The sequence below is a fragment of the Aspergillus neoniger genome, assembly GCF_003184625.1.
Source record: "Aspergillus neoniger CBS 115656 unplaced genomic scaffold BO87scaffold_7, whole genome shotgun sequence".
In the NCBI taxonomy this organism is placed as follows: domain Eukaryota; kingdom Fungi; phylum Ascomycota; class Eurotiomycetes; order Eurotiales; family Aspergillaceae; genus Aspergillus; species Aspergillus neoniger.
Window position 1 is genome coordinate 118,193 of NW_020291135.1, and position 15,613 is coordinate 133,805.

At 53.5% G+C, this 15,613-nt stretch overlaps 6 protein-coding genes across 6 annotated transcripts; 4 read left to right on the plus strand and 2 right to left on the minus strand.

Annotated features, from left to right (window-relative positions):
- The first annotated feature begins 118 nt into the window (after window positions 1-118).
- BO87DRAFT_404646 (Mrp/NBP35 ATP-binding protein) lies at window positions 119-3,387 on the plus strand. The gene is made up of 5 exons (XM_025625878.1): window positions 119-395; window positions 453-832; window positions 881-1,577; window positions 2,049-2,094; window positions 2,339-3,387. The coding sequence occupies exons 1-5, from the start codon at window positions 324-326 to the stop codon at window positions 3,295-3,297; spliced, it is 2,154 nt and encodes a 717-aa protein (XP_025482422.1). The 5' UTR covers window positions 119-323; the 3' UTR covers window positions 3,298-3,387.
- Window positions 3,388-3,587: 200 nt separating this feature from the next.
- BO87DRAFT_302653 (uncharacterized protein) lies at window positions 3,588-4,835 on the minus strand (the record flags this gene model as incomplete). Its single annotated transcript, XM_025619212.1, has 1 exon — window positions 3,588-4,835. One exon carries the CDS (start codon window positions 4,833-4,835, stop codon window positions 3,588-3,590), a length of 1,248 nt encoding a protein of 415 aa, XP_025482423.1.
- Window positions 4,836-5,229: 394 nt separating this feature from the next.
- BO87DRAFT_373979 (COG2 family protein) lies at window positions 5,230-6,596 on the plus strand. Its single transcript, XM_025622686.1, has 2 exons — window positions 5,230-5,467; window positions 5,565-6,596. Exons 1-2 carry the CDS (start codon window positions 5,453-5,455, stop codon window positions 6,438-6,440), a joined length of 891 nt encoding a protein of 296 aa, XP_025482424.1. The 5' UTR covers window positions 5,230-5,452; the 3' UTR covers window positions 6,441-6,596.
- Window positions 6,517-7,648, minus strand: BO87DRAFT_373980 (mitochondrial 54S ribosomal protein uL1m). Its single transcript, XM_025622687.1, has 3 exons — window positions 7,383-7,648; window positions 6,754-7,318; window positions 6,517-6,696 (listed from the first exon to the last, which is right to left on the minus strand). Exons 1-3 carry the CDS (start codon window positions 7,625-7,627, stop codon window positions 6,604-6,606), a joined length of 903 nt encoding a protein of 300 aa, XP_025482425.1. The 5' UTR covers window positions 7,628-7,648; the 3' UTR covers window positions 6,517-6,603.
- Window positions 7,649-7,794: 146 nt separating this feature from the next.
- On the plus strand, window positions 7,795-10,132 carry BO87DRAFT_353120 (glutamate--tRNA ligase GUS1). The gene is made up of 2 exons (XM_025621223.1): window positions 7,795-8,113; window positions 8,171-10,132. Exons 1-2 carry the CDS (start codon window positions 7,850-7,852, stop codon window positions 10,043-10,045), a joined length of 2,139 nt encoding a protein of 712 aa, XP_025482426.1. The 5' UTR covers window positions 7,795-7,849; the 3' UTR covers window positions 10,046-10,132.
- Window positions 10,133-11,952: 1,820 nt separating this feature from the next.
- Window positions 11,953-15,463, plus strand: BO87DRAFT_404652 (putative plasma membrane H(+)ATPase). The gene is made up of 4 exons (XM_025625879.1): window positions 11,953-12,444; window positions 12,509-12,732; window positions 12,810-13,484; window positions 13,541-15,463. Exons 1-4 carry the CDS (start codon window positions 11,991-11,993, stop codon window positions 15,245-15,247), a joined length of 3,060 nt encoding a protein of 1,019 aa, XP_025482427.1. The 5' UTR covers window positions 11,953-11,990; the 3' UTR covers window positions 15,248-15,463.
- The last annotated feature ends 150 nt before the right edge of the window (window positions 15,464-15,613 follow it).

Below are 15,613 nucleotides of genomic sequence, written 5' to 3' on the forward strand. Positions count from 1 at the left end.
TGAAGTCACTACTTTTCGTCACGGAATATCCTCTCATTGATGGTTCGCCGGGGGATTCCTCAGGCACCAGCGGAAGATCCCCTCTTCCGGATGACCAATCAGGCAACAGTGACGTACCGTTATTGGGTCCCCTTCAGCTTCGTGAAGAGCTACAATAATAATACGAACCACTGCATCTTCCAAGTCCCCGACATTCTCCGCCTTTCTTCGATAGTCTTTGTGCTTTTCCATCTTCGAATCAGTGCTGGACTGCGAAGCTTCACAAAATCTAACACCAACCATCACAACGTGTGCAGTGCCGTCACGGTCGATTTACTTCCAACATGGAGCACAACGCGGACCGCGATGAGATTGTCTCTCAATTCTGCGCGATGACTAGGACGGATCCTCACGAGGTACATGCTAATGATCCCATCTCTAGCTATGGTTGCTAACTACTTTCTTCATCTTAGGCACAAGGCTATCTGGCAGCCAATGAGTGGGACCTCGAAGCCGCAGTCACCGAATTCTTCGCCGAACAAGATGAAGCCTCACAGGATACTGGCGCAGCTGGTGGTGGTCGCCGACTCGGCGCTGAATCGGAACCCTCTGCCGGCCGTTCGCTTGGTGGCAGCTCCTCTCATTCCCCCTCCACTACCCCGCAGCCCTCGTCCCGCAGGTCGGCCCCGAAAAAGAAGTTTGCGACCCTGAACGATTTTGCGTCGGGTGGAGGGGAATCTTCCGAGGAAGACGATGCAGTGAACCAAGACTTCTTTGCTGGCGGTGAAAAGTCGGGCTTGGCTGTGCAGAACCCCGATGATATTAAGAAGAAGATCATTGAAAAGGCCAAAAGGTGAGGACCTTTGGAAAGCTTGATTGTTCAAAGCTGATACTTTTATAGGGCTCAGCCTCCGCCATCGGACGAACCCACCAGAAGGTCTTTCTTCACCGGCACCGCACGTACCCTTGGTGGTGATGAGGCTCCCAGCAGAGTGATCGAATCCCCCAGTGCACCTGTTTCGCAGACACCGCAGCGCGTACATAGAACCCTACACTTCTGGTCTGATGGCTTCTCTGTTGATGATGGAGAGCTGTTCAACTCCGACGACCCCGCCAACCGCGAGATTCTCGAGGGTATCCGCCAGGGCCGTGCCCCGCTCTCTATCATGAATGTGCAGGCTGGTCAGGAGGTGGACGTGGAAATCAAACAGCATGACGAGAAATACGTGAAGCCCAAGCCTAAGTACAAGCCCTTCTCCGGGGCTGGACAGCGTCTCGGCAGCCCCACGCCTGGTGTGAGGGCACCTGCGCCAGCAGCTGCCCCTACTCCCAGTCAGTCCACCGAGCCAGCCAAGCCGGACATAGATGAGTCGCAGCCGACGGTGACTCTTCAGATCCGCCTTGGAGACGGCTCACGGCTCACTTCCCGGTTCAACACCAGCCATACCATTGGTGACGTGTACCAGTTTGTAACCGCTGCCAGCCCTAGCAGCCAGTCGCGTCCCTGGGTATTGATGACTACGTTCCCCAGCAAGGATCTCTCCGACAAGAGTGTTGTGCTGGGTGATATGGCGGAGTTTAAGCGGGGCGGCGTGGTGGTACAGAAGTGGCAATAAGTGTGGAGGTATAGTCCTGTTGGGTATAGAGGTGTGCATAAGCTCGGTGCATTTTCTCACAACGTCAGGATTTAGTGATAGGCATTTTAGGCATAGATACGAGTTGATGAGAAGCAACTCCCGAGTTATGTCATGGAATGATACAATGATGATTAGTAATGAGCAGTCTAGGGTTGACATTAGTACAAAAAGTCCAATGCTGCAGACTCGTACAGCATGTAGAGAGTAGCACATCATCGTTATACGCAGTATATTCTGCAGCATGCATGCATCTCGTAGACATAGATAGCAGTGACTGAGTGAGGGAGTGATATCTCCGGACCGGCTGGATTGATAAGCAAAACTCCGCGGAATGACGCAGAAAAAAGCCCACCCGAAATCGGCTCGCCATCGCCATCCCCAGACTTTCACCTACTCCTCCAACTCAACCAGATACCCAGGTCCAAATTAGAGGAAGATACTCAAGATGCCTCTCGACGGAGTCAAGAATGTTGTGCTGGTAAGTATCACTCTCCATATACCTGAACTTCAGCTCCCTCCAGCTCCAAATCCCATTGCGACAACCCCTCCTCTCTTATCGATAACAGCGCGCAACTGCACACAGCATGAATGAATGGTTACACCTACGCATACAATGCGCGCACATCCTACCTACCCCTCTCTCTCTCTATATATCTATCTCTACTCCAATGCTATCTCTCAAACAAACTAACAATCTAATCCCCAGGTCCTCTCCGGCAAAGGCGGCGTCGGCAAATCCAGCGTAACGCTACAACTCGCTCTCGCGCTCACCCTCCAAGGCAAATCCGTCGGTATCCTAGACATCGATCTCACCGGCCCCTCAATCCCTCGTCTAGTCGGTCTCGAAGACGCAAAAATCACCCAAGCGCCGGGCGGTTGGCTTCCTGTCCCCGTTCACCCATCCACTATGACCTCCTCCTCACAACCAGACTCCTCCACCACCCCAACGACAACAGAAAGCCCCATCAAGCATGGCTCCCTCCGCTGCATGTCCCTCGGCTTCCTGCTCCGATCCCGCTCAGACGCCGTAATCTGGCGGGGGCCCAAAAAGACCGCCATGATCCGACAATTCCTCTCGGACGTGTTATGGAATGAAACCGATTACTTGCTTATTGATACGCCTCCTGGAACAAGTGATGAGCATATTGCTCTTGCGGAGCAGCTTTTGACGCTTTGTACGATTGATGCTTCTTCTTCTTCTTCTTCCTCATTGCCTCGGCTTGCTGGTGCGGTGCTGGTTACTACGCCGCAGGCGGTGGCGACGTCTGATGTACGGAAAGAGGTGAATTTCTGTGTGAAGACGAGGATTCCGATGCTGGGCGTGGTGGAGAATATGTCCGGGTATACGTGTCCGTGTTGTGGGGAGGTGACGAATTTGTTTTCGAGTGGTGGGGGGCAGGTTTTGGCGGAGGAGATGGGGGTGAGGTTTTTGGGGAAGGTGCCGGTTGATGTTGGGTTTGGGGAGTTGGTGGAGGGGAAGGTTGGTGGGGAGGAGGAGGGTAGTGAGGATGAGGATGAGGATGAGGGTGGGGATGGAAGTGCTGGTAAGGCAGATGGGGAGAAGAAGGAGGAGGAGGAAGAGAAGGATGAGAGGCCGTTGGTGGAGAGGTACCGGGAGTGTTGGTCGTATGCGCGGTTCGAGGAGTTTTCGAAGACGTTGATTGCGGAGATTGAGGGGTGATGATGATGGAGTTAGTAGTATATATAGGGGTTACTGTTAGAGCATGTGTCATGGGTGGCGTCTTTTGGCATGGGTGTAGAGTGATACGAGATCATGATTTACTATGAAAGAAAAGTACTGTTCTGTTGCTCATCAATGTGGGTGCCATAGTCATCAGTCATTATATGTCGTGGGTAGCATCGCTGCCTAGTAATTCTGCCGTATATAGATAACATCGTATATCACATCATAATCATCATCGCCACCGTTCCTCGTCATTTCATACATTCCCGCGAGCAACATCATTACCATCACGCATTTGAAATAGTTTGATCTCGTTCCAACATCGCTCGTAGTCGCATCTCAGCTGTTGCCTGTCTTGCCTCGGAACCAGCAGCTACGGCACCATACTGTAGCCAGCTTAGAAGCGCCTGCACATCGGCTACCAGGGACGGCGGAATCCAACCCCGATATCCAGCGCTGGAATCCATAGCGCTAGGACCGAGAAGCTCCTGGCCTCGTGGAACCTCCGAGGAAGAGGTTGCGTTGGCTTCAGCCTGGGCATCAAGCAAGACCTCGGATACAAGAGCCGGAGTAAGAATATTCGAGCCCGACTGTGTCTGCGTGCCTAACAGTGTACGGCCGCCTGAATTGGGCTTGGAGGCAAATTGCCTCGTGGGAAGTGCTCCCAGCGCGGGCTCTTCGGCCGGCGCATGCAATGCCAGGGGAGATCTTGGGGTACTGGGCGGGGCCTGGCTGGACGAGCCGGCCCCTGAGAACGGAGTTCTGAAAGGAAACCCCGTAGATGGTCGTCTGCCGTCCCAGTGTCGATACTGCGATAAGGACGAATGATCACGTCTATCGGCGACACTATTCTCGTCGTCATAGATGACCACGTTGTCGCTTTGTCTTTCATGGTCGGAGCTGGCTTCTTCGACTGTCACCAGGCCACCCGGGGGAGCCCGGATCTCGCCTAGCGGAGCAATATGACTTCCATACTCGTTCGCCAGACTGAGTCTGCTGCGTCCGCAGATCTCTCCGATCGAGTCTAACGTCTGGCGAATATTCGGCTCGATAGCTCGCAGTATGCCGTCTATGCTAAAGTCGTCCTCCGATGGGAGAGCAGGCCCGCGTCGCTGGCTTCTTGAGCCACCGATGAATGGGAATGAGCGCTGCGAAGGCATCGTGGTCGAAGTACTGGAGGTGTCATGAGGGCCGCCCGAATATGCCCTAACCAGCACGGGCTGCGATGCCGACGTTGAGGGCCGCGAAGTAGCTGACCGATTATGGTTTCTCCAGGATGAGGTCCCGGGATTCCCATTTAGCTGACGTAGCGTAGTGGTACGATGCGCTCGAGAGGACTCATCTAGCGCGGGTTCATAGCGATAGGGAGCAGTTTGTTGCAGAGGACGGACGGTCTCGACCACCGGCGAGGCATGCAGAGGGTTCAGCTGCGACCATCTCCGGCGTGGCAAAGCGGACGAGGACGATGGAAAAGCGGACGAGGACGATGGAAAAGCGTCCGTGTGGGCGAGCAGCCTGCCGGACCTATAATCCATCTCCGTTCAGGGCAATGCGATGCAGGCCGTGACGCAGCAGCGGAGCGTAGACGGGGATATGACCACCCGCAACGAAACAACACCACCACCACCGGAGTAAAAACCCCGCCTTCCGGCCAATACGCAACAGCAGCGGCAGATCGGCTGGCAGCAGGGAAGGCGATCAAGCGCCTGTCAGACAACGAGTTCTCAGTAGCGGCTGGCGGCGGCGGTGGACGGGCAGACAACGCAGGACACGTATCACGCTCCAACGCGTCGCTCCACGGGACACAGATGCATGGACTCAGCAGGCCAACGAGCTGGCATGATCGGGGAGGCAGATGACTGTGGATCGGGCCGGGATTCAAGAGGCGATGATGCAGCGAAGAAATCCAGAAACTATTCAGAAAAGTGGCTGGTCTCAAGTTGAAGCGGGCGGAAACTGGGGACTCGATACCCGAAAGGGGAAACACTAAGCTCCAACAATCATCATCATCATCATCGTTGTCGTCTTTCATCCATCTCCAACCCGTTGGTAGTGTCCTTCGCGCAGTGGTGACCACCTCGACGCTTGTCTCTTAGGGTTCGTCGGAAGCTGCATATGGTGCGGTTGATACTTTGAAAGTCCCCCCTTCAAGATGAATAGGTTTCGCGTATGCTATTCCCTGTCCGGCCGAACCCTTCTTCCTTCTTCACCCACCCATTCGTTCTCCCGCCATACTTCAGTGAAACTGATAGTTATGCGCTTAGTTTGGCGACTCCGATGAGTCTGCGTCCGAATTCGACGATGATACCTCCGGACTGCCCTTCCCCGAGCCTTTGTCTCGTGCTTCCTTCCTCTCCCCCGACTTCGACCCCGCGGCGTATCTATCCTCCCTCACCAATCGACACCAGAGCCTCGAGGACTTGCGACAGGAATTACGGGATCTGGATCAATTACTCAGTCGAGAACTCCTAGACTTGGTCAATGAAAACTACCAGGACTTTCTATCCCTAGGGAGCGCACTAAACGGTGGGGAGGAGAAAGTCGAGCAGGTACGGGTCGGCTTGTTGGCATTCCAGCGTGATGTTCAGTCCATACGGGATAAGGTGGAAGCCAGACAAGAGGAGATGGTAGAGCTACTGAAGGAGAAGAAGCGTCTGAAGACTCAAGCCAATGTTGGACAGGCCTTGCTGGACTATGCGGATCGAGTCGAGGAGCTGGAAAGGAGATTGATGATCGGAGACACTCCCCGGGCTCCTCAGGACGGTACTCCGGGCGAGTCCGATTCGGATTCTGATTTTATTGAGAGCGACAGCGACGATAGTGACGAGGATGAACTGCCCAACGGCGCAACTACTGCGTCGCTCGTTTCCCTCAAGACCCTCGAGCGTCATATCCAGAAATATGTCTACTTGATAAAGCTGTCGTCTCGGATAGGTGACAACCATCCATTCCTACAGAGTCAACAACCAAGGATGTCGAAAATACGATCTGCGGTGCTCTTGGATCTGAAGACGGCTTTGGAGCAGGCGAAGCAGGCGGGCGACAAGCGGGATACGAAAACGCTGGCCGTATTGCGTCTCTACAAGCTCATGGGAGAGGACACTACTGCCGTATCGGCACTCAAGAATCTGAAGTCCTAGAGGACTTCTAGAGCTAGGCAGTGCCATTTTGCATAGCGCCGGCGTTGGGAGATTTACTTTTGCTGGTTCCGAGTGAGATTTGAAAAAATACCATTATACACCGTAACCTTCCTAATGAAACATATTCTGTACACCCATGAACTTGAAGACGCTAGAGACTATTTTACACGCCCTGCAAAGCGGCAGATTCGGGAGAGGTCTCCGACCTGAATTCTCCGTTCAGACTGAAGCCGGGACCGTTGGTCGAGCTCAGGACCTAAGGAACGTTAGACAACGATGCCGGTTGCAAGCGCAACGCAATTCGGCGACTTACCACCTCGTACACCTCCTTGGTTATGCGGTCGTTAAGACCGGCCGCATCCTTCTTGATCTGGTCGATCGTTGCGCGCAGGTTGTCACGCAATTGCTCGGGGGTGAAACCGAGCTGTCCAACGGGGACACGAATGACAGCGTCACGCTCGCGATAAATGGTACCACCACGCAGCATCTCCACACGCACGGCAATATCTTCGACCACAGTACCCGTCTTGACGCTGGGCATCAGGCCCCTGGGGCCGAGGATCCGACCCAGGCCAGCCTTGTTCAGTGCATCCAAACTATCCGGGTGGCAGAGGCAGCGGTCGAACTCGATCTTGCCGGCCTTCACGGCATCAAAGACCTCCTGCTCACCCACCAGGACTGCTCCAGCCGCACGAGCTTCCTTCTCATGGCGGGTTCCGGGAGGGCACACGACGCAAATTCGGGACTCGGTCTGGACGGAATGGGGGAATCGGAGCATGTTGCGAATGACAGGACCGTCCCTCCTCGTCTTCAGGCGGACGTGGACCTCGTATTTGGAATTGGTTGGCTCGCGGCCAACTTCGAATGCACGGAGATATCTGCGGTGAAGATCAACGCAATCAGTGAAAAGGTCGATTGAACCACGACGACAATAATACAAACCTCATGGCATCGCATAGCGCAAATTGTTGCATATCCTTGAGATCCTTCTGCTTGAACTCTCTCGGACCCTTCTTTCTCTTGGAGGTCTTGTCTCCTCCCTTCACCTTGCGCGCCTGGGCAGCGGTGCGCACCTGCTGCAAGCTGGGCAAAATAGGCGCAATTGGGCTCGGGCGAAGAGCAGGACGACATGACGACAAGATTCCCCGTGCCGCGGAGGGCATGAGGGAGCTGTAGGAGAAAGCCATGGCGATGAACTCCGAATGAGCTTGACAGCGCCGGGAATGTTTTCTGGTCCGAAATCTAGAGGCTCCGGCCGACCATCGCCCGCGGAGAAACTAACCGCCGGCGGAGCCCATTGAGTCAAAACTGCCCCTCCCGGCAGTAAATTATCTCCATCCCACCTTTCTATACCATCTTTTCCTGGGGGCAATTGATCCAATTTCCTGGGGTTTTGGGTCTTTGGAACGATGTCGCAGTTCAAGCTTAGCCTGGCCACTAAGGCCAACCAGGCCTCTTTGCTTCCAGTCCTCCTGGTTGCTACCTCCATCAACGAGGCTCGCCCTACTCCCGTCATCGCCATCAACTTCGAGGATGCGGCTGTTCTCGCCGAGGGAGAGAAGGCTATCGTTCAGTTCACGGGTGCCAGCGGTGCTCCCGTCTATGGAACTGACAATGCCATCAAGGAGCTGCGTGCCAGCTTCCCATTCCTTAACGGAAAGGATGAGAAGTCTGTAAGTGATCCCCGCTTCGCCTTCATTGCGACTCTATGCTGATGGGGGCTTTTCCAGGAGAACGAATGGCTTTCTCAGCTCGAGACCTTCACCACCCTTGACTTCAAGGCTCTCGACCCTCTGCTTCAGCGCCTGAACACCCACCTTCTCCTTCGTTCTTTCATCGTCGGTTACTCGCTGTCCACCCCCGATATTGCACTGTGGGGTGCCCTTCGTGGCAACCGCGTTGCCATCTCCGCTATCCGCAAGGGGGCCCTTGTCAACCTGACTCGTTGGTTCAACTTCCTGGATGAGCTCTGCCCTTGGGCTAGCGCTGCTTTGGAGAGCCTCAATGCTTCCGCCAAGGAGAAGAAGGCGGCCAAGGCCAAGGAGGGTGCCAGCTACGACATTGCTCTTCAGAACACTGACAAGGGTGTTGTTACCCGTTTCCCTCCTGAGCCCTCTGGATACCTGCACATTGGACACGCCAAGGCTGCTCTGCTCAACGACTACTTTGCGCACGAGAAATACAACGGCACCCTGTTGGTGCGCTTCGACGACACCAACCCCTCGAACGAGAAGCAGGAGTTCCAGGATGCTATTATGGAGGATTTGGCCCTGATGGGCATCAAGCCCGACAGGATGAGCTACTCCAGTGACTACTTCGACCAGATCTACGAGTACGGTCTGAAGATCATCCGCGAGGGCAACGCCTACGCTGATGACACCGACAAGGAGACCATGGCCTCCCAGAGAATGAACGGTGAGCCCAGCAAGCGCCGTGATGCTTCCGTCGAGGAGAACCTGGCTCGTTTCGAGGAGATGAAGCAGGGTACTCCTGAGGGTCTCAGATGGTGCATCCGCGCCAAGATGTCTGTGGACAACCCCAACAAGGCCATGCGTGACCCCGTCATCTACCGCTGCAACCCCTCTCCTCACCACCGCACTGGCACCAAGTGGAAGATCTACCCCACCTACGACCTGTGCTGCCCCATCTTGGACTCGATTGAGGGCGTTACCCACGCTCTCAGAACCATTGAGTACCGTGACCGGAACCCTCAGTACCAGTGGTTCTTGGACACTCTCGGACTCCGCCACGTGCAGATCTGGGACTTTGCGCGCATGAACTTCATTCGTACTCTGCTCTCGAAGCGTAAGCTCACTAAGCTGGTCGACCAGGGCGTTGTCTGGGGCTGGGATGACCCTCGCTTCCCGACCATCAGAGGTATTCGCAGAAGGGGTATGACTGTGCCGGCTCTCCGCGAGTTCATCCTCAAGCAGGGACCCAGCAAGAATATTACCAATTTGGACTGGACCCTCATCTGGGCGACCAACAAGAAGTACATTGACCCCGTTGCGCCGCGCCACACTGCCCTCATGAAGAAGGACCTTGTTAAGGCCGTCATCAAGGGCGCCCCTGCTGCTTACACCGAGGACAAGCCTAAGCACAACAAGAACCCCGAGGTTGGCCAGAAGAAGGTCACCTTCAGCGGTTCGGTTCTCTTCGACCAGGAGGATGCCAAGACCTTCAAGCAGGACGAGGAGATCACCCTCATGGCCTGGGGTAATGCCATTGTCCGCAAGATCGAGAAGGACGCCGCGGGTGTTGTGCAGTCCCTGGAGCTTGACCTGCACCTGGAGGGCGACTTCAAGAAGACCGAGAAGAAGGTCACCTGGCTGTCTGCTGACCAGGAACTGGTCCCCGTGGAGCTGGTCGACTTCGACTACCTCCTCAACAAGGACTCCCTCCAGGAGGACGATGCTCTGGAGGACGTGCTGAACAAGAACACCGAGTTCCGTGAGGACGCCGTGGCTGACTGTAACGTTGCCGAGCTGCGCGAGGGCGATATCATCCAGTTCGAGCGCAAGGGCTACTTCCGCTGCGACCGCCCCTACGCTCCTGGCAAGCCGGCTGTGCTGTTCAACATCCCCACCGGTAAGACTGGCAAATAGATGCGCACTGAGTAGATATGAGTCTACATGTTATGAAGATACGCAGACTATGTGATGTAGACGAAATGCAAGATTTCTGGTTTCCACCTCGGAGACCTTTCAGGAAAAGACTTCCGTCACATATTAGATGTAAATCTCCAAAAAATGTGTGATTAGATAATAAGCGTAGCATCCACTCGGGATATTCACACCTACTGATCTCGATATGGGACACATAGTAAGCACAGTATGCCAGGTGACTACACGCGATTCTAGATGGAATATTTGGCATCTACGCTGTGTGTCAAGTAAACTTCCCATGCCCTACGCCATACTAGTTATGCGACCGCTAACCCTACGGCAATGTGCAGCCACTTACGCAGAGGCCCCTTACCTAGGTAGGGCTGGGTTCAAATTCAGATCCGGTCAAAAGTGCGAGGGGTGTCGTAGCTCGTGACATCTGGAGGAAAGTAAAAACGAAAGTTCTTTTTATAAGGACCGTCGGACTCGGGGAGAAAATCCCTCAATCGCCGTAGACTTGGAGGTGTGTGGAAGGAAGCAGCCAAGGGATACGGAGCAACATCCCTTGAACCTTGTGAAGGTGGTGACGGCATTGAAGGAGGACGGAGGGCTGGGGAAGATGACACCTGCTCAGGACTGCTTTGTTCAGATCCCGTCACTCGTCTGGTACGTCCATCGTTCGTCCGCCGGGTTTGAGCTGGCTTTCCTTCGGCATATTTTTTTTTTCTGTTTCTCGATCCTTCCTGTGTGATCCGAGTGCTCCGTGGTAGGGTCTGGAGTGGAGAAGGAACAGGAGTTGAAGAGTCGAGCTGGGGGATTAGAAGGCATGGTAGTGAGTAAGTGAGTAATGGAGAGTAATAGAAGCAGTAATATTACGTCGAGATGGGTCCGTCACGTTGCACTGCGCTAGTCCTAATACAGTCAGGGTCTGGGCGCTAGTCCCACTTGGTGCGGATCGATCGACTGTCTCCTCTTTTCTGACTAGTAAGCTAGTATAGTTCTGATCTCTATCTACATCCTCTAATCTAGATACTCTCTCACTCACCACCCGCGATTTCACCTTGCATCAGTTGGCACTTCAATCTCATGTCTATTTGATGTATTAATGTCTGATCATTCAAAAAAGCTTGAGCTTACAACGAACAACTCTCCTCTGCCCCCCCTTCCACCCGTTGGCAGCTGTCATCCCTGTTGTGTTGCTGTCCCTTCCCAAGCCTTTCCCTGGTTCTCTACTGCCGTGCCGTTACCCAGTCCACGCCCAGGACCCTGGTACACATCATCGCGTCACGAGTCAATTCCTCTGCTGACCCTCTCAGAATCCAACGCTCGCCAAGGCACAATGGATTATTGGTGTGCTCCCAGACTCGGCCCGTCCATGCCCTACGGTTCGTTCGGAAATCTCACCATGTCTCATACGTCAAGACACTCGTCGAATCAACGAGTCATTCCCCCTTGGCCTGTGGTCTATCATCCTGTCGCGTTCGTGACTGGCTCCGGTAGTCGGTTCACTTTAAGCTCAATTGCTCAGGGTTACTGACACAAACGCCCGACCGGTCGACCTGGTGAGTGATCAACCTCCGTAGACTGCCGGAACTTCCTGGACTCTCCTACGTCAGCATGATTGTCTCCGTCAACACTATTCGTCAGAGCTCCAATCGGCTGTGAAAGTGTCCATGCATCCTTGCTGCTTGGGACCAAGAAAGAAAAAGAAGCTTTCCTCGTTTTCCTTTGTCTCTTCTTCCCCAAACCTGGCGGGGAGGCCGACTTTTCTTTTCTACCTCGTAGAGTTGCTGTCGCCTGTTGCTCCGGATTGCTTCCTTTCTCTCTTTCCTGCGTGAGGTTGATTTCGCTCACTCTTTCGCTGTAAACTAAGGGCAGGCCCGCAGAGCGCTTCGGGCACGCCAACGGTTTCCTCTGCTGCCCTAGACAAGCTATTGGATCGATCATGGCTGAGCAGGCCGGCGCCTCTGGCGACGTTGAACGTGTCGCGCAGACAACGCAAACGCAAATCCGCACCTCGACCTCGGAGCGACGCGACTCGAGACGTGTCTCTCGGGTTTCCTACAAGGAAGACTACGCTAACCTCGACGAATATGGAAAATTGGTCAAGTATGCCTCAACTTACCGTGAGGGTCGTCCGGGTGACGAGATGCAGGGCGAAGAGGAGGAGAAGAGGGTGTGGTATGCACCCTGGAAGAAGCGCAAGGTCTTCGTCAAGCATGTCGACCAGCAACCTGGTCAATTCCCCGAGGAATGGCTCGTCACGGACATCCGTCAAGGTCTGCCTAGCAGCGAGGTCCCAGTCAGACGTCGACGTGCCGGGTGGAACGAGCTGGTATCGGAGAAGGAGAACCCAATCGCTAAGATTCTGTCGTATTTCCGAGGCCCCATTCTCTATGGTACGCCATCAAGTTCCTAGGTACAGCCATTGATCGGGATCCTTTCATTCTAACAAGTCTACAGTAATGGAATTGGCTGTTCTTTTGGCCGCAGGTTTGGACGACTGGATTGACTTTGGTGTCATCATCGGTATCTTGTGTCTGAACGCAGCCGTGGGTTGGTACCAAGAAAAGCAGGCTGCGGACGTCGTTGCAAGTCTTAAGGGTGACATTGCCATGAGAGCCACCGTGATCCGCGATGGTCAGCAACAGGAAATCTTAGCGCGGGAGCTTGTTCCGGGCGACGTGGTATGTAGCGGAGACCCTGTTGAGCCCATTTGTGAGTTTCGTGAATAAGAGCCTGAAAGTTAACAATATAATTGCAGATTATTATCGGAGAAGGCTCGGTTGTCCCAGCCGATTCCAAGATTATCTGTGATGTCAATGACCCCAATGGTTGGGAAGAGTTCAAAAGGATGCAGGAGCAAGGCGACCTTAGCAGTACCTCCGAATCTGACCTCGAAGACAATGAGCCTGAAGGAGGTCAGAAGGAGGGTGAAAAGGAAGAGGAGTCCAAGCCCAAAAGACGCCGTGGCTACCCCATCCTCGCGTGTGACCACTCCGCTATTACCGGTGAATCGCTTGCAGTTGATCGCTATATGGGTGGATTGATCTACTATACGACCGGCTGCAAGCGTGGTAAGGCCTACGCGGTTGTCCAGACAGGCGCGAAGAACTCGTTCGTGGGTAAAACTGCGAGCATGGTGCAATCAGCCAAGGGTGCTGGTCACTTCGAAATCGTCATGGACAACATTGGCACATCTCTTTTGGTTCTCGTTATGGCTTGGATCTTGGCTGCTTGGATTGGTGGTTTCTACCGCCATATTCCCATTGCTTCGCCGGGTCAGCAGACGCTCCTCCACTACACCCTTGCTTTGTTGATCATTGGTGTTCCTGTCGGTTTGCCGGTTGTGACCACCACTACCATGGCTGTCGGAGCAGCATATCTAGCCAAGAAGAAGGCAATTGTGCAAAAGCTGACTGCGATCGAATCACTGGCGGTATGTTGGAAACGTACATCAGGGGAAAATTGGACCGCTGCTAACCTCTCGGACAGGGCGTTGATATCTTGTGTTCGGATAAAACAGGAACGTTGACGGCGAACAAGCTGAGTATCCGCGAGCCGTATGTAGCTGAAGGTGTGGATGTGGACTGGATGTTCGCCGTGGCTGTCCTAGCTTCTTCCCACAACATTGAATCACTGGATCCTATCGATAAAGTCACGATCCTGACTCTCCGGCAATACCCAAGAGCGAGGGAGATACTTCGCAGAGGTTGGAAGACCGAAAAGTTTGTTCCCTTCGATCCGGTGTCCAAGCGGATTGTGACGGTTGCGAGCTGCGATGGAACAAGATACACCTGCACTAAAGGCGCTCCCAAGGCTGTGCTTCAGCTGACGAACTGCTCCAAGAGCACCTCCGATCACTATAAAGCAAAGGCCCAGGAGTTTGCGCACAGAGGATTCCGCTCCTTGGGTGTCGCAGTGCAAAAGGAAGGAGAAGACTGGACTTTGCTCGGAATGCTTCCTATGTTTGACCCGCCCCGTGAGGATACAGCTCAGACGATCAACGAAGCTCAAAACCTAGGCATCAGTGTGAAGATGCTCACGGGTGATGCCATTGCGATCGCTAAAGAAACTTGCAAGATGCTTGCCCTCGGTACTAAGGTGTATAACTCTGACAAGCTTATTCACGGTGGCCTAAGTGGAGCCATGGCAGGTGATCTGGTTGAAAAGGCAGATGGATTTGCCGAAGTGTTCCCTGAACATAAATATCAAGTGGTGCAGATGCTCCAAGACCGTGGCCATCTGACCGCGATGACAGGTGATGGTGTTAATGATGCACCATCATTGAAAAAAGCAGATTGTGGTATTGCTGTTGAAGGAGCAACAGAGGCAGCACAGTCATCTTCTGATATTGTGTTCTTGGAGCCTGGATTGTCTACCATCATTGACTCGATCAAGGTTGCTCGGCAGATCTTCCACCGCATGAAGGCATATATCCAGTACCGTATTGCTCTTTGCTTGCATTTGGAGATCTATCTGGTGACGTCGATGATTATTCTCAACGAGAGTATCCGTGTCGAGTTGATTGTCTTCCTTGCTCTTTTCGCCGATCTGGCAACGGTCGCAGTGGCGTACGATAATGCATCATTTGAGTTGCGTCCTGTTGAATGGCAGCTCCCTAAGATCTGGTTCATTTCAGTGTTGTTGGGTCTGCTGCTCGCACTGGGCACATGGGTTGTTCGCGGTACTATGTTCCTCCCATCGGGTGGTATCATCCAAAACTGGGGTTCGATTCAGGAGGTCCTGTTCCTCGAAGTCGCACTGACCGAAAACTGGCTGATCTTCGTCACTCGAGGTGCTGATACTTGGCCATCAATCCACCTTGTCACAGCCATTCTTGGTGTGGATGTTCTGGCAACGATCTTCTGTCTCTTCGGTTGGTTCACCAACGAAGACATGCCCACGAACCCCAGCGACTCCTTCGTCGAGACCACCAACGGCTGGACAGATATCGTCACGGTCGTCCGCATCTGGGGCTACTCGCTGGGTGTGGAGATTGTCATTGCGTTGGTCTACTTCATGCTGAACAAGTTCAAATGGCTCGATGAACTTGGTCGTCACAAGCGCGACAAGGGCGACCTCAAGATCGAGAACCTGTTGGGTCACCTTGCTCGGTTGACAGTCGAATACGAGGAGCCTGGGAAGCCCAAGGGCCGCTTCTTCCTGGCCACCAGCAAGGAGGAAGAAGAAGTGGAGTAAGAGCTGGGACTTGCGCCTCGAGCTCAAGGGTATATTCTGGAATGATATGCTGGAGTAGTGGCCCGATGCTGGTTATTATTGGAGGGAAAATATGATGTGAGGACACTCTAATGTGTGTTCTCAAATGGGGAAGAGGAGGGTGTTGGGATGATGGATGTTGAATGATAATAATAGTTATTTATTTTTATTTTTCTGTGATATCTTTATAAATTTGTTAATTAGGTAGGTAGTTGTTAGTAACTAGTTAATATATACCTGGTGTGTTTGATTGGACATTGTAGCTTTAGTACTTAATTAAGTACCACTTGCATGGGGGGAGAACTAAGAGTGTCCTGTTTTCATTCTGAGAATAGGTCACTTCATGGC

Bases quoted from the DNA above. Each gene is read 5' to 3' on its own strand.
- BO87DRAFT_404646 (XM_025625878.1), top strand. From the start codon at position 324: ATGGAGCACAACGCGGACCGCGATGAGATTGTCTCTCAATTCTGCGCG. The intron at 396-452 runs GTACATGCTAAT...TCTTCATCTTAG, and splicing joins CTAGGACGGATCCTCACGAG to GCACAAGGCTATCTGGCAGC. The intron at 1,578-2,048 runs GTACAGAAGTGG...TCCAAATTAGAG, and splicing joins TTAAGCGGGGCGGCGTGGTG to GAAGATACTCAAGATGCCTC.
- BO87DRAFT_373980 (XM_025622687.1), bottom strand. From the start codon at position 7,627: ATGGCTTTCTCCTACAGCTCCCTCATGCCCTCCGCGGCACGGGGAATC. The intron at 7,319-7,382 runs GTTTGTATTATT...TCTTCACCGCAG, and splicing joins GCGCTATGCGATGCCATGAG to ATATCTCCGTGCATTCGAAG. The intron at 6,697-6,753 runs GTAAGTCGCCGA...AACGTTCCTTAG, and splicing joins CCAAGGAGGTGTACGAGGTG to GTCCTGAGCTCGACCAACGG.
- BO87DRAFT_404652 (XM_025625879.1), top strand. From the start codon at position 11,991: ATGGCTGAGCAGGCCGGCGCCTCTGGCGACGTTGAACGTGTCGCGCAG. The intron at 12,445-12,508 runs GTACGCCATCAA...ACAAGTCTACAG, and splicing joins CCGAGGCCCCATTCTCTATG to TAATGGAATTGGCTGTTCTT. The intron at 13,485-13,540 runs GTATGTTGGAAA...CCTCTCGGACAG, and splicing joins CTGCGATCGAATCACTGGCG to GGCGTTGATATCTTGTGTTC.
- BO87DRAFT_353120 (XM_025621223.1), top strand. From the start codon at position 7,850: ATGTCGCAGTTCAAGCTTAGCCTGGCCACTAAGGCCAACCAGGCCTCT. The intron at 8,114-8,170 runs GTAAGTGATCCC...GGGCTTTTCCAG, and splicing joins ACGGAAAGGATGAGAAGTCT to GAGAACGAATGGCTTTCTCA.